The sequence below is a fragment of the Coregonus lavaretus genome (genome assembly GCF_964263955.1).
Source record: "Coregonus lavaretus genome assembly, chromosome: 2".
Lineage (NCBI taxonomy): Eukaryota > Metazoa > Chordata > Actinopteri > Salmoniformes > Salmonidae > Coregonus > Coregonus lavaretus.
Genome location: NC_139989.1, coordinates 3897854 through 3918708, shown reverse-complemented (window position 1 = coordinate 3918708; position 20855 = coordinate 3897854). Strand labels below are relative to the sequence as shown.

The window sequence follows — 20855 nt, the reverse complement described above, 5'->3', positions numbered from 1 at the left end:
ATAGCGAAGGAGAGATCGAGAGAGGGCAGTGAATGAGTAATGACAGACCTTAGAGATAAAGAGGACGAACTGGGATTGTTCCATTATTGAAGACACTTCTATTCCTGGAAGAGAACATAACCTGTAAAAAGGCACTCACATAACACACAGAGAGAGACAGAGACAGAGAGAGAAACCCCAATGTCAACGTTTCCACTTTTATTGTCAGGATACTTGCGTCATGTAAAATATTTCAATACAGTAAAAATGCATGTTCCATTTGCCATCCTCCACACAATTTGTTGGTTTGTCATCATGGAGTTGTAAGGCTTTGCCCACATCGATAAAAACGGCAGCTCTCTCTCAGCACAACAGAAGCTGCTTCACCACTTTTTATTTTTATACAGTTAGTGAAAACAAAATGGATTAAATTATAAACTCGTAAAATCTTTTTTTTCTTCCTTTGTTTTTGTTAATTTTTTTTCTCAATAAAGCCCTCAACCAGAGCTATGGGCGGGCCCCACTAACTCCCAGAATGCTCCTGTCAGCAGCTCAATTCGGTCCCCAACGAAGATGCCCATGGAAGGGCAGACAGACACAGACAGACAGGAAGACAGGAAGACAAACAGACAGAGACAGGACAGACAGATACTCTGTCAATGCTGGCAGTCACATAGCAGCTTTAGTCTCATCGAAGCTTCAACAGGAAGAGGGGAATCCGTCTGGAAAGGGGGTGAGCTTTGGTGGAGGTGGTGCGGTAAGGAGAGAAGGGTGAAGGGAGAGGGGAGCCCCAGGTCCATCTTCTGTTTGTTTGTCTTGTGGCTGTAGTTAAGTACCAGTTCTGAAGGTTAACTTTGTAATGGTCACAAACTTGCAGCAACGATGACTTGAACCACAGAGGAACGAACGAGGGAACCAACAAACTGACAGCATCTGTTCTTCCTTCTCCATCTTCCTCTAGTTTGGAGGTTTAGTCTCCATGTGTGGCTCATGGTTGAACTGAAGTCATGTTCTGTCATGGCTAATGTTGTTGCGTTATGTCATGTTCTTTTCAGAATATTATATTTCATACTGGGCTAATTAATGGACTGCTGCAGTGAGGGTGGACCGGTGGGGTGAGGAGGGGGGGCTGTTGCCATGGACACACCCACTTCCCTCAGTACATTCTCCCTAGCGGGCATGGCGAGGGGTGGGTAGAGGTCAGGGGTCAGTAGCGGTGGGTCTGGTGTGAGTACTGCGGGGGCTGCTGGGAGGTAGAGGAGTATCCGATGCTGCTTTGGGGCAGTGATGTGCTTGGTCCGGGGTTCTGGTAGGCAGCATGTGGATTGGAGCGCTGAGAGATAAATAAGGTAACTAATCAGACTCTACATTTACAATTTAGGTTTTTACAATTTGGTATGATTTGGTGGGATAACCCAGAAATCTGCAAAATCATGCTGTATATGGTATTGCGTGTGTGTACCATACCTGGTAGTCTGAGGTCATGAGGCCACTTGAGGTAGTGACGGGTGGGACCACTCGCACCTTCTTTAGGGGCGGGCCCTGGGCATGGCTATTGTCAGGGTTACCGGTGTGCCCCGCCCCGTTGGTGTGGTTGTTCCCCTGCTGCTGCTGGTTCTTCTGGAAAATTAAACAACACCCACCCAAGCCTTCATCAACGGATCACCATACACTAACACACACTGGAAATACACTCAAATGTTTCCCTTAAAAGGCCCAATGCAGCCGTTTTTATATCAATACCAAATAATTTCTGGATAACAATTATGTACCTAACTGTAATACATTTTCATTAAAATGGCGGAAAAATAGCTTTTTAACAAAAAAACTACTTCTCAAGCAAGAAATTTGCTAGGACTGTCATAGGAGTGGTCTGAGTGGGGATGGGAAAACTGACAAACAAGCTGTTATTGGCAGAGAGGTTTGGAACCCTCTTTGTTATTGGTCTATTAACCAATTTACCACAGTGATGTCACCATGGAAAGCTGAAACTCCCGCCCATCACAAACCTGCTGATTAGAAGGTCTTGTGTACATATGATACAAATCACAGGAAAAAAAGAATTGACTTTATACTTTTCATCTATAGTTCACTAAAAACACACACTTAAATGTAATCATATATATATACACTGCTCAAAAAAATAAAGGGAACACTTAAATAACACAATGTAACTCCAAGTCAATCACACTTCTGTGAAATCAAACTGTCCACTTAGGAAGCAAAACTGATTGACAATACATTTCACATGCTGTTGTGCAAATGGAATAGACAACAGGTGGAAATTATAGGCAATTAGCAAGACACCCCCAATAAAGGACTGGTTTTGCAGTTGGTGACCACAGACCACTTCTCAGTTCCTATGCTTCCTGGCTGATGTTTTGGTCACTTTTGAATGCTGGCGGTGCTTTCACTCTAGTGGTAGCATGAGACGGAGTCTACAACCCACACAAGTGGCTCAGGTAGTGCAGCTCATCCAGGATGGCACATCAATGCGAGCTGTGGGAAGAAGGTTTGCTGTGTCTGTCAGCGTAGTGTCCAGAGCATGGAGGCGCCACCAGGAGACAGGCCAGTACATCAGGAGACGTGGAGGAGGCCGTAGGAGGGCAACAACCCAGCAGCAGGACCGCTACCTCCGCCTTTGTGCAAGGAGGAGCAGGGGGAGCACTGCCAGAGTCCTGCAAAATGACCTCCAGCAGGCCACAAATGTGCATGTGTCTGCTCAAACGGTCAGAAACAGACTCCATGAGGGTGGTATGAGGGCCCGACGTCCACAGGTGGGGGTTGTGCTTACAGCCCAACACCGTGCAGGACGTTTGGCATTTGCCAGAGAACACCAAGATTGGCAAATTCGCCACTGGCGCACTGTGCCCTTCACAGATGAAAGCAGGTTCACACTGAGCACGTGACAGACGTGACAGAGTCTTGAGACGCCGTGGAGAACATTCTGCTGCCTGCAACATCCTCCAGCATGACCGGTTTGGCGGTGGGTCAGTCATGGTGTGGGGTGGCATTTCTTTGGGGGGCCGCACAGCCCTCCATGTGCTCGCCAGAGGTAGCCTGACTGCCATTAGGTAACGAGATGAGATCCTCAGACCCCTTGTGAGACCATATGCTGGTGCGGTTGGCCCTGGGTTCCTCCTAATGCAAGACAATGCTAGACTTCATGTGGCTGGAGTGTGTCAGCAGTTCCTGCAAGAGGAAGGCATTGATGCTATGGACTGGCCCGCCCATTCCCCAGACCTGAATCCAATTGAGCACATCTGGGACATCATGTCTCGCTCCATCCACCAACGCCACGTTGCACCACAGACTGTCCAGGAGTTGGCGGATGCTTTAGTCCAGGTCTGGGAGGAGATCCCTCAGGAGACCATCCGCCACCTCATCAGGAGCATGCCCAGGCGTTGTAGGGAGGTCATACAGGCACGTGGAGGCCACACACACGACTGAGCCTCATTTTGACTTGTTTTAAGGACATTACATATAAGTTGGATCAGCCTGTAGTGTGGTTTTCCACTTTAATTTTGAGGGTGACTCCAAATCCAGATCTCCATGGGTTGATAAATTTGATTTCCATTGATATTTTGTGTGTGATTTTGTTGTCAGCACATTCAACTATGTAAAGATAAAAGTATTTAATAAGATTATTTCATTCATTCAGATCTAGGATGTGTTATTTTAGTGTTCCCTTTATTTTTTTGAGCAGTGTATATATACAGTGGGGGAAAAAAGTATTTAGTCAGCCACCAATTGTGCAAGTTCTCCCACTTAAAAAGATGAGAGAGGCCTGTCATTTTCATCATAGGTACACGTCAACTATGACAGACAAAATGAGGAAAAAAAATCCAGAAAATCACATTGTAGGATTTTTTATGAATTTATTTGCAAATTATGGTGGAAAATAAGTATTTGGTCAATAACAAAAGTTTCTCAATACTTTGTTATATACCCTTTGTTGGCAATGACACAGGTCAAACGTTTTCTGTAAGTCTTCACAAGGTTTTCACACACTGTTGCTGGTATTTTGGCCCATTCCTCCATGCAGATCTCCTCTAGAGCAGTGACGTTTTGGGTCTGTCGCTGGGCAACACGGACTTTCAACTCCCTCCAAAGATTTTCTATGGGGTTGAGATCTGGAGACTGGCTAGGCCACTCCAGGACCTTGAAATGCTTCTTACGAAGCCACTCCTTCGTTGCCCGGGCGGTGTGTTTGGGATCATTGTCATGCTGAAAGACCCAGCCACGTTTCATCTTCAATGCCCTTGCTGATGGAAGGAGGTTTTCACTCAAAATCTCACGATACATGGCCCCATTCATTCTTTCCTTTACACGGATCAGTCGTCCTGGTCCCTTTGCAGAAAAACAGCCACAAAGCATGATGTTTCCACCCCCATGCTTCACAGTAGGTATGGTGTTCTTTGGATGCAACTCAGCATTCTTTGTCCTCCAAACACGACGAGTTGAGTTTTTACCAAAAAGTTATATTTTGGTTTCATCTGACCATATGACATTCTCCCAATCCTCTTCTGGATCATCCAAATGCACTCTAGCAAACTTCAGACGGGCCTGGACATGTACTGGCTTAAGCAGGGGGACACGTCTAGCACTGCAGGATTTGAGTCCCTGGCGGTGTAGTGTGTTACTGATGGTAGGCTTTGTTACTTTGGTCCCAGCTCTCTGCAGGTCATTCACTAGGTCCCCCCGTGTGGTTCTGGGATTTTTGCTCACCGTTCTTGTGATCATTTTGACCCCACGGGGTGAGATCTTGCGTGGAGCCCCAGATCGAGGGAGATTATCAGTGGTCTTGTATGTCTTCCATTGCCTAATAATTGCTCCCACAGTTGATTTCTTAAAACCAAGCTGCTTACCAATTGCATATTCAGTCTTCCCATCCTGGTGCAGGTCTACAATTTTGTTTCTGGTGTCCTTTGACAGCTCTTTGGTCTTGGCCATAGTGGAGTTTGGAGTGTGACTGTTTGAGGTTGTGGACAGGTGTCTTTTATACTGATAACAAGTTCAAACAGGTGCCATTAATACAGGTAACGAGTGGAGGACAGAGGAGCCTCTTAAAGAAGAAGTTACAGGTCTGTGAGAGCCAGAAATCTTGCTTGTTTGTAGGTGACCAAATACTTATTTTCCACCATAATTTGCAAATAAATTCATTAAAAATCCTACAATGTGATTTTCTGGAGAAAAAAAATCTAAATTTGTCTGTCATAGTTGACGTGTACCTATGATGAAATTTACAGGCCTCTCTCATCTTTTTAAGTGGGAGAACTTGCACAATTGGTGGCTGACTAAATACTTTTTTTCCCCACAGTATATATATATATATACATACATACAGTGGGGAGAACAAGTATTTGATACACAGACGATTTTGCAGGTTTTCCTACTTACAAAGCATGTAGAGGTCTGTAAAATTTTATCATAGGTACACTTCAACTGTGAGAGACGGAATCTAAAACAAAAATCCAGAAAATCACATTGTATGATTTTTAAGTAATTAATTTGCATGTTATTGCATGACATAAGTATTTGATCACCTACCAACCAGTAAGAATTCCAGCTCTCACAGACCTGTTCGTTTTTCTTTAAGAAGCCCTCCTGTTCTCCACTCATTACCTGTATTAAGTGCACCTGTTTGAACTCATTACCTGTATAAAAGACTCCTGTCCACACACTCAATCAAACAGACTCCAACCTCTCCACAATGGCCAAGACCAGAGAGCTGTGTAAGGACTTCAGGGATAAAATTGTAGCCCTGTACAAGGCTGGGATGGGCTACAGGACAATAGGCAAGCAGCTTGGTGAGAAGGCAACCACTGTTGGCGCAATTATTAGAAAATGGAAGAAGTTCAAGATGACGGTCAATCGCCCTCGGTCTGGGGCTCCATGCAAGATCTCACCTCGTGGGGCATCAATGATCATGAGGAAGGTGAGGGATCAGCCCAGAACTACACGGCAGGACCTGGTCAATGACCTGAAGAGAGCTGGGACCACAGTCTCAAAGAAAAGCATTAGTAACACACTACGCCGTCATGGATTAAAATCCTGCAGTGCACGCAAGGTCCCCCTGCTCAAGCCAGCGCATGTCCAGGCCTGTCTGAAGTTTGCCAATGACCATCTGGATGATCCAGAGGAGGAATGGGAGAAGGTCATGTGGTCTGACAAAAATAGAGCTTTTTGGTCTAAACTCCACTCGCTGTGTTTGGAGGAAGACGAAGGATGAAGCATGGATGTGGAAACATCATTCTTTGGGGATGCTTTTCTGCAAAGGGGTCAGGACGACTGCACCGTATTGAGGGGAGGATGGATGGGGCCATGTATCGCGAGATCTTGGCCAACAACCTCCTTCCCTCAGTAAGAGCATTGAAGATGGGTCGTGGCTGGGTCTTCCAGCATGACAACGACCCGAAACACACAGCCAGGGCAACTAAGGAGTGGCTCCGTAAGAAGCATCTCAAGGCCAGTCTCCAGACCTGAACCGAATAGAAAATCTTTGGAGGGAGCTGAAAGTCCGTATTGCCCAGCGACAGCCCCGAAACCTGAAGGATCTGGAGAAGGTCTGTATGGAGGAGTGGGCCAAAATCCCTGCTGCAGTGTGTGCAAACCTGGTCAAGACCTACAGGAAACGTATGATCTCTGTAATTGCAAACAAAGGTTTCTGTACCAAATATTAAGTTCTGCTTTTCTGATGTATCAAATACTTATGTCATGCAATAAAATGCTAATTAATTACTTAAAAATCATACAATGTGATTTTCAGGATTTTTGCATGAATTTTTTTTTTTACAGACCTCTACATGCTTTGTAAGTAGGAAAACCTGAAAAATCGGCAGTGTATCAAATACTTGTTCTCCCCACTGTATATACACACACACACACACACATATACATACACACATATACATACATTTGAGTCATTTAGCAGACGCTCTTATCCAGAACGACTTACAGTTAGTGAGTGCATACATTTTCATACTGGTCCCCCGCGGGAATCGAACCCACAACCCTGGCGTTGCAAGCGCCATGCTCTACCAACTGAGCTACAGGAGGGCCAATACCACACAGTACACCAGTCAAATGTTTGGACACACCTACTCATTCAAGGGTTTTTCTTGATTTTTACTATTTTCTACATTGTAGAATAATAGTGAAGACATCAAAGCTATGAAATAACACATATGGAATCATGTAGTAACCAAAAAAGTGTTAAACAAATCAAAATATATTTTATATTTGAGATTCTTCAAAGTAGCCACCCTTTGCCTTGTTGACAGCTTTGCACACTCTTGGCATTCTCTCAACCAGCTTCATGAGGTAGTCACCTGGAATGCATTTCAATTAACAGGTGTGCCTTGTTAAAAGTTAATTTAAAGAATCTCTTTCCTTCTTAATGCGTTTGAGCCAATCAGTTGTGTTGTGACAAGGTAGGGGTGGTATACAGAAGATGTCCATATTATGGCAAGAACAGCTCAAATAAGCAAAGAGAAACGACAGTCCATCATTACTTTAAGACATGAAGGTCAGTCAATCCGGAAAATGTCAAGAACTTTGAAAGTTTCTTCAAGTGCAGTTGCAAAAACCATCAAGCGCTATGATAAAACTGGCTCTCATGAGGACCGCCACAGGAATGGAAGACCCAGAGTTACCTCTGCTGTAGAGGATACGATCATTAGAGTTACCAGTCTCAGAAATTGCAGCCCAAATAATGCTTCACAGAGTTCAAGTAACAGACACATCTCAACTGTTCAGAGGAGACTGCGTGAATCAGGCCTTCATGGTCGAATTGCTGCAAAGAAACCACTACCAAAAGGACACCAATAAGAAGAAGAGACTTGCTCGGGCCAAGAAACACGAGCAATGGACATTAGACCAGTGGAAATCTGTCCTTTGGTCTGATGAGTCCAAATTTGAGATTTTTGGTTCCAACCGCCTTGTCTTAGTGAGACGCAGAGTAGGTTAACGGATGATCTCCGCATGTGTGGTTCCCACCGTGAAGCATGGAGGAGGAGGTGTGATGGTGCTTTGCTGGTGACACTGTCAGTGATTTATTTAGAATTCAAGGCACACTTAACCAGCATGGCTACCACAGCATTCTGCAGCGATACGGCACCCATCTGGTTTGTGCTTAGTCGGACTATCATTTGTTTTTCAACAGGACAATGACCCAAAACACACCTCCAGGCTGTGTAAGCGCTATTTGACCAAGAAGGAGAGTGATGGAGTGCTGCATCAGATGACCTGGCCTCCACAATCACCCGACCTCAACACAATTGAGATGGTTTGGCATGAGTTGGACCGCAGAGTGAAGGAAAAGCAGCCAACAAGTGCTCAGCATATGTGGGAACTCCTTCAAGACTGTTGGAAAAGCATTCCTCATGAAGCTGGTTGAGAGAATGCCAAGAGTGTGCAAAGCTGTCATCAAGGCAAAGGGTGGCTACTTTGAAGAATCTCAAATATATTTTGATTTGTTTAACACTTTTTTGGTTACTACATGATTCCATGTGTTATTTCATAGTTTTGATGTCTTCACTATTATTCTACAATGTAAAAAATAGCAAAACCCTTGATTGAGTAGTTGTGTCCATACTTTTGACTGGGTAGGTGTGTATATACAGAACCAGTCAAAAGTTTGGACACACATTCAAGGGTTTTTCTTTATTTTGACAATTTTTTACATTGTAGAATAATAGTGAAGACATCAAAACTATGAAATAACACATATGGAATCATGTAGTAACCAAAAATGTGTTAAACAAATCAAATATATATATATTTTAAATCACACTATCCCAGACCCAAATGTAAAAGGTATGAGGCACTCACATTTCTGACTTTCTCTGCCTTGTCCTCTGGCTCCTCCTCTGTCAGGAACTCCCTCTTGGGGTAGGGGATCTGGCAGCCTGCAAACACACTGAGTGAGAAATACAAAGAATTATCAATCACTTATCTTACAGGATATACCCCCACATAACCCCAGACATGTAGTAATACATGTGGTACTCCGTTCTGCCACCTCTGGTCTCTTGGCCATCCCACCCCTACCGGGGGTCAGCTCCCGCTCAGCCCAGTAAAAGCTATTTTCTGTCCTGGCACCCAATGGTGGAACCAGCTTCCCCTTAACGTCAGGACAGCGGAGTCCCTGCCCATCTTCCAAAAATGTTTCAAACCCTACCTCTTCAAAGCAGTGGAGGCTCCTCAGAGGAGGAAGGGGAGGACCATCCTCCTCAATGAATTTCATAAAAATTGTTACACATAAAAAGAAGTTAACCTTTTTAGATAAAACTATACTAAATATAATCACGTCACCAAATAACTGATTAAAACACACTATTTTGCAAAGAAGGTCTACAGTAGCCTCCACAGCACTCTGTAGGGTAGCATCATGGTGTAGCCGTAGGACAGCTAGCTTCCGTCCTCCTCTGGGTACACTGACTTCAATACAAAATCTAGGAGGCTCATGGTTCTCACCCCCTTCAATAGACTTACACAGTAATTATGACAACTTCTGGAGGAAGCAAACGGAACAAAACCGGGACAAACATACCTGAATTTGTCCAATAGAAACTCTTGTTTACAACTGTTAGACTGATGATTACACCCTATATCAGCTAGATGCAGGCAAGAGTGTGCAAGGCGGTATTAAATGTCATTAAATGTCACTGTCTGTCACCTTAAATTTGTCTCTCGACCTCTGTGCACCTACGTTGAAAACTTTAATTCACAGGCTAGGTTGTAGCAAGCTCATGATGGGTGTAGGGAAAATTAAAGTATCATGTAGTAGCCTAAACCTATCGCTGTTACATTGAACTGGGTGAATGGAATATGAATGAGAGTCATCCAATATGCTGTAATAGAAATAAGGCCATGCGCATGAAGAAATATCATCCTCCCTCATCTTAAACGGCACTGACCGCCACTGCTTCAAAGAGTATCTTAAATAAAACTCCCCCCAAAAAACCTGCACTTGTCTTTTTCTACTGGCACTGACATTGCATATAACTACTTTATTGAAGTAAAATGTACTTACTACGACTGGGATGTGGTTGTCTCACTTCGCCATCTTAAGATGAATGAACTTAAGTCGCTTTGGATAAGAGTGTCTGCTAAATGACTAAAATGTTTTTAAAAATCTAATAATAAATGTATGTTGTAATACATGTAGTAATAAATGTGGTAATACATGTAGTAATAAATGTGGTAATACATGTAGTAATACATGTAGTAATAAGTGTTAAAACGTTGTAATAAGTGTTAAAATGTTGTAATACATGAAGTAAATGTGTTATAATGTAGTAATAAATGTGTTATATATGTTTTATTAGGGTCTTGACTCACTCGGAGGTGGGCAGTGGTTCCTCCAGGAAGTAAGGGTCCTGCATGGCCTGCTCAGACGTGATCCTGCGGATCGGGTCCATGGTCAGCAGCTTCTGGAGCTAAACACAACGTTAGACACATCATGAGTAAAACACAGGGAACGTTCATACAACGTCAGACTGAACAATGCTACAGTATGTAACAACAATCTCAAGGCAACGTTAGACTGAGAAAACAAATTTTAACTCACCAAGTGGAATGCTTTGCTGTCCGGTTTCACTTTGTGTTTCTCCATGTATTTTATTAGGCTGCAGTTTGTATACCTGTGATACAAGAAGGTGTTATTTCAGTTTGTATACCTGTGATACAAAAAAAGTGTTATTTCAGTGGATAAGTAGAGGACATATCCAATCTTAAAATCCTAAAATTGATCTTGTCCAGAGCTGGCAGGAAGCATGCAGGCAGTCAGGCACGCACGTAGAGAGAAAGCCACTCACGTGTTCCTTCTGAAGTCTTTCATCAGAGTGGAGTGCTCTGGCATCTTCTTGATGTCTTCCCAGTCCTTTTCTGAGGATTACGTCAAAAGACTGTCAGCGAGTGCTTGTACAGAACCGACAGATTGCTTTGGGCTCATACAAGCCCGGACAGAATAGAACTGTGCCTGGTCATGGTTTAATTACACTCGTCATTCAGTATTCTCTTTAATTTACAGTTTCCTTAATAATTTCACACATACAAGCGCCCATTTCAATGCACATAGGCATGTCCTGATAAGTTATGGGAGTACCCAGCCCTCATGGGGAACTCTCTATACCCAGGATTTGATACCAGCAACCCCCTGGTTGCCAGCTCACTTCCCAAAATATGTTTTTCGTCAGACCCTGGATTCGAACAGGCAACCCTCCAACGGCTAGGCTACCTGCCGCCAAGCCCAGCCCAGCTCTCTCACCAGCGGGGAAGCCCATGACGTTGAAGATGCGGTCCAGCTGGTCGTGGTGGTAGGGGTTACTGGTCTTGATGTCCTCTTGGCGACAGTGGAAGATGGGCTCAGACGTCAACAGCTCGGCAAAGATGCAGCCAATCGCCCAGATGTCTGACAGATGCACAGGCAAGATTAGAGATGTCACACTGTGTTCGAGCACACGCCCACTCAGAGACACCCTCTTGAACATACTTGCACAAACATGCACGCACACACACACACAGCAGAATTTGTCCTAGGATGGTGGTAGGATAGCTCAGAACTTTCTCTCTTGGTGCACAGGGCAAACACACACACATGCACCCCATGGCTGTTCTCACCGATGGCTTTGGTGTAGTGCCTGGCCCCCAGCAGCAGCTCTGGTGCCCTGTACCAGAAGGTGACCACCACAGGGTCCAGATCTGCTAAAGGCTTCAGTGGTGAGTTAAAGAGGCGGGCAAAGCCCATATCCGCTGTAGAGCAACACAACACACAAATCAATAAATAACATGATAATGTAGTATAATGTTCAAATAATGTGTAATGAGAAGTGAATTAACTATATCCATTATATGTACTGACATAAAGCCTTATAACTTCTATATAGTGACATAGAGCTGAGAAAACACGCGATGAGATTTCGTCTTACCAATCTTTACTCGACCCCTCTCTGGCCCCTCCCCCATCACTAGGATGTTGGCAGGTTTCTGAGGAAAAACAGATTACAGTTAAAGCGGCAATTAGCAGTTGAAAGAATAACAATGCTTCCTGCCCGCCACTGTTTTGCTCAAAATCTGAGGCATGGGGTCGGAGAAATGTAACAACTCTCAAATTCATAGACAGAGCTATGGATGCAAGGACTGACCACCCATGATATCAAAATGTGTATTTCACCATGTTTTGCGGCTATACAGCGTTTGCTTACATTTACTTTGTTTAGAAACATTGGAGTAAAACAAGCTCAGATTTTGGGTTCTGATGGGGTACAACAGTTGAACTACGCTCTTGAGGCATTTATTTGTTAAATTCTTCAAGAATCAATGGGTACATATCATTAATTTATAAGTCCAAAATTGATGTAGCTACTGCAGATTGCCCCTTTAATGTCATCCAAATATTTACTTCTGTTATCCTAATACCCACACTGATAACACATTAACAGAAAGGAATTAAAGATTTGTTTGGCATCATAACGCTGAATCAAATGTGAATGGTTCAGGAAGTTTCAATGCTGCTCTCTGGTGGAGTAACAATGAACATTCATTACAGCCAGGAGAGCAGGAGGAAAGGACCCCCTTCTCCTCCTCCCTTCTGCTCTCTCCTCCTCCTCCCTTCTGCTCTCTCCTCCTCCTCCCTTCTGCTCTCCTCCTCCTCCCTTCTGCTCTCCTCCCCTCCCTTCTGCTCTCCTCCTCCTCCCTTCTGCTCTCCTCCTCCTCCCTTCTGCTCTCCTCCCCTCCCTTCTGCTCTCTCCACCCTTCCCTTCTCCTCCTCCCTTCTGCTCTCTCCTCCCCTCTCCTCCCTTCTGCTCTCTCCTCCTCCTCCCTTCTGCTCTCCTCCTCCTCCCTTCTGCTCTCTCCTCCCCTCCCTTCTGCTCTCCTCCCCTCCCTTCTGCTCTCTCCACCCTTCCCTTCTCCTCCTCCCTTCTGCTCTCTCCTCCCCTCTCCTCCCTTCTGCTCTCTCCTCCCCTCTCCTCCCTTCTGCTCTCTCCACCCTTCCCTTCTGCTCCTCCCTTCTGCTCTCTCCTCCACTCCCTCATCCTCTCCACCACTTCCTCACTCCCTAGATCTCTGTGTAGGACCCAGGTGGCGTGCAGGAAACAGACACCCAGTCTCCTCCCCTCTCCTTCCTCAGTTTCTCACCAGGTCTCTGTAGGACCCAGTTTGCATGCAGGAAATGCCCCCTCTCCTTCTCTCCCACCCTCCCTTCTTCTCCTCTACCTCGTTCCCTCACTCCCTAGATCTTTGTGTAGGACCCAGTTGGCGTGCAGGAAATGGATACCCTCTCTCCTCTCCCTCCCCTTTCCCTCCCTTCTTCCGTCTCTCACCAGGTCTCTGTGTAGGACCCAGTTGGCGTGTAGGTAATGGATGCCGTCCAGGATCTGGTAGAGCAGGGACTTGACCATCCCCCTGGGCAGCTGCAGGGGCTTCTTATTAGCCTTGGACGCTCTGTGGAACTTTATGATGTGCTGTGGATACAGGGGACATCGTTAGTTTGTTTGTGTGTATGTATTACTATCCTCGTGGGTACCGTAAATCCCACAAGGATAGTAAAACAAGGAAAATTCTCCCTTGTGGAAACATTTCCCAGGTCCCCACGAGGACAAAGGCTATTTCAGGTTTAGGGGTGAGGTTTAGGTTTACAATTAGGATTAGAATTAGGGGTTAAAGTTAGGGAAAATAGGATATTGAATGGAAATCAAATGTAGGTCCCCACAAGGATAGTGAAACATACAGTATGTGTGTCTTACCCAAAGATCATGCTCGGCATAGTCGAAGAGCAGCCAGACTTTGCGGTCTGCGTGTGACAGGAACACCTTCTGCAGTGAGATCACATTAGGATGCTTCAGCTCCCGTAGTAGCTAGAAGAAGAGGAAACATTCATTCACACACACATTATGGGATGTCTCACAGACCCAGGTTAAGCCTGCTCTTGAGCTAAACACACTTACTGCAATCTCTCTGCAGGCGGACATGGAGATGCCAGTGCCTTCAATCTGCTTGAGGGCGTAGTCCTTATCATCCTTCCTGAAGACAGAGAAAAGATACAGCATCAACCCCAGTTCACTACAGTTCCCATGGGGCCTTACTACACTGAGACATAAAGGAGGCCGGCTGGCAGCTGGTGGTAGAGGAGTGGCTGTGAGAAGAGGGAAACATGCTTCAATAACCTCCCAATTTAAATAAAAGGTTATTGGTCGTGTACACATATTTTGCAGATGTTTTCGCAGGTGCTGCGAAATACTTGTTTCTAGCTCCAACAGTGCAGTAATACCTAACAATACAAAACACACAACATTTTGCAAATGTATTACAAATAAAAAAACTGAAATATCACATTTACTTAAGTATTCAGACCCTTTACTCAGTACTTTGTTGAAGCACCTTTGGCAGCGATTACATTTATTATTAGATTTTTTTAACATTTGAGTCATTTAGCAGACACTCTTATCCAAAGCGACTTAAGTTCATTCATCTTAAGATGGCGAAGTGAGACAACCACATCCCAGTCGTAGTAAGTGCATTTTACTTCAATAAAGTAGTTATATGCAATGTCAGTGCCAGTAGAAAAAGACAAGTGCAGGTTTTTTGGGGGGGAGTTTTATTTAAGATACTCTTTGAAGCAGTGGCGGTCAGTGCCGTTTAAGATGAGGGAGGATGATATTTTTTCATGCGCATGGCCTTATTTCTATTACAGCATATTGGATGACTCTCATTCATATTCCATTCACCCAGTTCAATGTAACAGCGATAGGTTTAGGCTACTACATGATACTTGAATTTTCCCTACACCCACCATGAGCTTGCTACAACCTAGCCTGTGAATTAAAGTTTTCAACGTAGGTGCACAGAGGTCGAGAGACAAATTTGAGGTGACAGACAGTGACATTTAATACCACCTTGCACACTCTTGCCTGCATCTAGCTGATATAGGGTGTAATCATTAGTCTAACAGTTGTAAACAAGAGTTTCTATTGGACAAATTCAGGTATGTTTGTCCCGGTTTTGTTCCGTTTGCTTCCTCCAGAAGTTGTCATAATTACTGTGTAAGTCTATTGAAGGGGGTGAGAACCATGAGCCTCCTAGGTTTTGTATTGAAGTCAGTGTACCCAGAGGAGGACGGAAGCTAGCTGTCCTCCGGCTACACCATGATGCTACCCTACAGAGTGCTGTGGAGGCTACTGTAGACCTTCTTTGCAAAATAGTGTTTTAATCGGTTATTTGGTGACGTGATTATATTTAGTATAGTTTTATCTAAAAAGGTTAACTTCTTTTTATGTGTAACAATTTTTATGAAATTCATTGAGGAGGATGGTCCTCCCCTTCCTCCTCTGAGGAGCCTCCACTGCTTTGAAGAGGTACAGTGGGGGAAAAAAGTATTTAGTCAGCCACCAATTGTGCAAGTTCTCCCACTTAAAAAGATGAGAGAGGCCTGTCATTTTCATCATAGGTACACGTCAACTATGACAGACAAAATGAGGGAAAAAAATCCAGAAGATCACATTGTAGGATTTTTAATGAATTTATTTGCAAATGATGGTAGAAAATAAGTATTTGGTCACCTACAAACAAGCAAGATTTCTGGCTCTCACAGACCTGTAACTTCTTCTTTAAGAGGCTCCTCTGTCCTCCACTCGTTACCTGTATTAATGGCACCTGTTTGAACTTGTTATCAGTATAAAAGATACCTGTCCACAACCTCAAACAGTCACACTCCAAACTCCACTATGGCCAAGACCAAAGAGCTGTCAAAGGACACCAGAAACAAAATTGTAGACCTGCACCAGGCTGGGAAGACTGAATCTGCAATAGGTAAGCAGCTTGGTTTGAAGAAATCAACTGTGGGAGCAATTATTAGGAAATGGAAGACATACAAGACCACTGATAATCTCCCTCGATCTGGGGCTCCACGCAAGATCTCACCCCGTGGGGTCAAAATGATCACAAGAACGGTGAGCAAAAATCCCAGAACCACACGGGGGGACCTAGTGAATGACCTGCAGAGAGCTGGGACCAAAGTAACAAAGCCTACCATCAGTAACACACTACGCCGCCAGGGACTCAAATCCTGCAGTGCCAGACGTGTCCCCCTGCTTAAGCCAGTACATGTCCAGGCCCGTCTGAAGTTTGCTAGAGTGCATTTGGATGATCCAGAAGAGGATTGGGAGAATGTCATATGGTCCAATAGAACGTTTTGGTAAAAACTCAACTCGTCGTGTTTGGAGGACAAAGAATGCTGAGTTGCATCCAAAGAACACCATACCTACTGTGAAGTATGGGGGTGGAAACATCATGCTTTGGGGCTGTTTTTCTGCAAAGCGACAAGGACGACTGATCCGTGTAAAGGAAAGAATGAATGGGGCCATGTATCGTGTGATTTTGAGTGAAAACCTCCTTCCATCAGCAAGGGCATTGAAGATGAAATGTGGCTGGGTCTTTCAGCATGACAATGATCCCAAACACACCGCCCGGGCAACGAAGGAGTGGCTTCGTAAGAAGCATTTCAAGGTCCTGGAGTGGCCTAGCCAGTCTCCAGATCTCAACCCCATAGAAAATCTTTGGAGGGAGTTGAAAGTCTGTGTTGCCCAGCGACAGCCCCAAAACATCACTGCTCTAGAGGAGATCTGCATGGAGGAATGGGCCAAAATACCAGCAACAGTGTGTGAAAACCTTGTGAAGACTTACAGAAAACTTTGACCTGTGTCATTGCCAACAAACGGTATATAAAAGTATTGAGAAACTTTTGTTATTGACCAAATCCTTATTTTCCACCATAATTTGCAAATAAATTCATTAAAAATCCTACAATGTGATTTTCTGGATTTTTTTCCCTCATTTTGTCTGTCATAGTTGACGTGTACCTATGATGAAAATTACAGGCCTCTCTCATCTTTTTAAGTGGGAGAACTTGCACAATTGATGGCTGACTAAATACTTTTTTTCCCCACTGTATACAACATATCTTCTAAGAGTTTAATTCGGGAGATGGTAACTCGTTAAACAACTTCTTCCGTGGTGCCCCAAATTCCTAATGAGTTAATTGTTACATGATTAATTTAATCGAGTGACAATGAAACATAAGTTAGGTGATTTGAATAATAACACTCATACATTAAATTAAGTAACATCACGACAACAGTATATGAATAGAAAAGGTATGTACAGCAGTAGTTAAATAGGATGAGCCACTATAATACAGTATATACATATGAAGTGGGTAAAACAGCATGTAAACATTCACCAGTGTTCAATGACTATGTACATAGGGCAGCAGTCTCTAAGATGCAGGGTAGAGTACTGGGTGGTAGCAGGCTAGTTGGGACCATTTAACAGTCTGATGGCCTGAAGAAATAAGCAGTTTTTCAGTCTCTCGGTCCCAGCTTTGATGCACCTGTACTGTCTCTGCCTTCTAGGTGGTAGCAGAGTGAACAGGCTGTGGCTCAGGTCCTTGATGGTCTTCTTGGCCTTCCTTTGACACCGGGTGCTGTAGATGTTCTGGAGGGCAGGCAGTGTGCCCCCGGTGATGCGTTGGGCTGACCGCACCACCATCTGGAGAGCACTGTGGCTACAGACGTTGCAATTGCCATACCAGGCGGTAATACAGCCTGACAGGATGCTCTCAATGGTGCATCTGTAGAAGTTTGTGAGGTTCTTAGGGGCCAAGCCAAATTTCTTCAGCCTCCTGAGGTTGAAGAGGCGCGCTGTTGCCACCATTTCAGGTTGTCAGTGATGTGCACGCTGAGGAACTTGAAGCTTTTCACCCTCTCCGCTGTGGACCTGTCGATGTGGACCTCCTGTTTCTGCTATCTCCTGAAGTCCACAATCCGCTCCTTCGTTTTGTTGACGTTGAGGGAGAGGTTATTTTCCTGGCACCACTCCGCCAGGGCTCTTGTCATTGGTAATCAGGCCTACCACTGTTGTGTCATTTGCAAACTTGATGATTGAGTTGGAGACATGCATGGCTACGCAGTCATGGGTGAACAGGGAGTACAGGAGAGGGCTGAGCACGCACCCTTTTGAGGCCCCCGTTTTGAGGATCAGCGTAGCGGAGGTGTTGTTGCCTACCTTTACCACCTGGGGGCGTCCTGTCAGGAAGTCCAGGACCCAGTTGCACAGGGCGGGGTTCAGCCCCAGGCCCCCGAGATTAGTGATGAGCTTGGAAGGCACTATGGTGTTGAAGGCTGGGCTGTAGTCCAGATGGGATAGGGCAGTGTGCAGTGCGATGAGTCATCCGTGGATCTGTTGGGGCGGTATACAAATTGTATTGGGTCTAGTGTTTCGGCTAAGGTCGAGGTGATATGATCCTTAACTAGGCTCTCAAAGCACTTCTTGGGCACAGGAACAATGGTGGACATCTTGAAGCAAGTGGGGACAACAGACTGGGATAGGGAGAGATTGAATATGTCCGTAAACACTCCAGCCAGCTGGTCTGCACATGCTCTGAGGATGCGGTTTGGGATGTCGCATGGGCCAGCAGCCTTGCGAGGGATAACATGACGTCTTACTCACGTCGGCCACAGAGAATGAGAGGTCACGCAGTAGCTCTTTTTCCAATGGTCAAATTAACTCAAAGATTGGTCTCGGGTACTGTATAAAAAACCTACATGTGAGAAGGGTCACCTTCTCACATGTATGTAGTTGTAGGTTTTTTATACAGTACCCGGTGACCCTTCTTTATACAGTACCCGGTGACCCTTCTTTATACAGTACCCGGTGACCCTTCTCACATGTATGTAGTTGTAGGTTTTTTATACAGTACCCGTGACCCTTCTTTATACAGTACCCGGTGACCCTTCTCACATGTATGCATTCACTTTTCAGAATTAGAAGATGTGTGGGCACAGGATGAATATTGTAAATAGATCTCTGCCACGTGGGATTAGAACTCACAACCATTAAATATGAGCCAACTGTCATAGTAGACTGTGCCACCAATCAATCACCAATATAAAAGCATAATCCTCATAGCCTATGTTTTTTTCCCTTTGTAAAAGCACATAGATGTGCATAAAACAGTAAGCAAAAACGTTGAATTTGGTCATATGTGGAAATGTGCCTTACCATCTTTTGAATTTTGTGTAACATCTAGTCAAGGAAGCATCGTGCTAAATATATTGGCACACTCCACTTACCAAGACCATTGCCAAATAAGGTGCGCTGTCAACTACTTTTATAGTAAGCCTTGAGGTGGTACCACCCAGCACAACTAGAAGGTAGTGTATTTCATACCGAACCCCTCCCTTGAGATGACGTAGAGGCCACTATCACGATTTCAATGGTAGAGTTGAACCGCTATTTAACTAGGCAAATCAGTTAAGAACAATTTAGCAGACGCTCTTATCCAGAGCGACTTACAAATTGGTGCATTCAACTTATGATAGCCAGTGGGACAACCACCTTTTTTTTATGGGGGGTGGGGTAAGAAGGATTACTTTATACTATTCCAGGTATTCCTAAAAGAGTTACTACTAAAATACAAAAATATCACTTTTGCATCGAACTGTCAAAATGAAGACCATATTGACGTGTTTCACTATAACTAAGCCTAAAACATCTGGTTTTCCATTAAACTTTTTTTCTCCATAAAAATGTTACTCTTTAATATGGAGACACTCCATCTTAACTCCTCCTCCACATTTACTGGATTGGTTAACAGTGCGAAAGAGAACCTCCCCCAACAGTTTTTTATTCTTCTTGTCAAGTCCAGTATGTAGGGATCTCGTTTCAGGCGTTTATTTTACGTCTGCTACGTAGGTTAGCCTCTGGCTTGCTTGGCTGCGTCAGTGATAGGCTGGCCTACTTCACTCAGTTGTTGATATTGCTGCGAAAATGATAAAAATCTCGAAATATAAAAATAACAGCATAATCTGATAGCGAAATATATCCTCAGAATTCGGTTTAGAGCAAAAACTGTTTCCTGGCTGCAATACCCCCACGTGACCTGTTACAACATCCCCCGTTCTGTTTCATCCCTTATAAAAACTATGCTTGATCGAACTGCATCCCACGATGTCAAGTTTAGCTGATGGATTTAGCGTACACATTGTACCGTTGTTAGCACGGGGATGGGCCACTGATGTCAGTACTCAAATCGAGCCAGTACATTTTGTCAGTCCTCAAATAGAGACAGTACATCTTGTCAGTGCTCAAATCGAGACTGTACATTTTGTCAGTGCTCAAATCGAGACAGTACATTTTGTCATGGAGCTCGAGACCCCGTTCTCCAGGTGATTTGACGTCTCCTGAGTGGATTCAGTGGATTCTTCAATTTACTAGTGATTTTCATCGCAATGCGAGTTACAAATAGCATTCGGAGAGGGGGCCTTGAAAACAGGAGCAATTAACGAAGACAACTGAGTTTTATTTGGAGACCGGCGGACCTGAAGGCCTTCTTCCTGGCTAGATCATTATAAACTCACCCATCTTTTCTCTTTGCTTTATATACATGGCCGTAGGTGCCTCTTCCCACTTTGCATCCCTCATATTCAAACAGGTCCTCTACACGTTCTCTCTCTCCGGTCAGCATCACTTTGAAATCATAGTCCATCTTCTCTGTTGTTTTGGTTGGTCAATTATCTTCTGCTTCCTTTTAAAGCGCCGCTTGGGAGGCAACTTATTTCACAACCCCGGTTAGAATTGAGTGTTGCCTTCCCTCGCGTCGCTCTCTCCTCAGCCCTGTTTCCACATTTAATCGCTCGGTTTATGTGTACCAGAGAAGATGCAGGGTTCTTATCCGCGACGAAGGGCCAGGTATGGGCACGATTACTACCCCGTCTTCTCTTGCTACTGCGTTTCTCCAACCGGTATCTCACTGGGGAGAACAGAAAATCCACGCACGGCTTTGTCGTAAAATGTCGTTATGTAGACTGCACAGA

General features: G+C 44.5%; 1 protein-coding gene across 1 annotated transcript; it reads right to left on the bottom strand.

The window, feature by feature from the left end:
* Nucleotides 1-183: 183 nt before the first annotated feature.
* Nucleotides 184-20841, bottom strand: LOC311104252 (cyclin-dependent kinase 8-like). The gene is made up of 13 exons (XM_084146010.1): nt 20400-20841; nt 13932-14007; nt 13731-13841; nt 13308-13448; nt 11913-11970; nt 11605-11736; nt 11252-11395; nt 10800-10869; nt 10553-10625; nt 10324-10421; nt 8812-8899; nt 1447-1599; nt 184-1312 (listed from the first exon to the last, which is right to left on the bottom strand). The coding sequence occupies exons 1-13, from the start codon at nt 20525-20527 to the stop codon at nt 1187-1189; spliced, it is 1398 nt and encodes a 465-aa protein (XP_084002136.1). The 5' UTR covers nt 20528-20841; the 3' UTR covers nt 184-1186.
* Between the last annotated feature and the right edge of the window lie 14 nt (nt 20842-20855).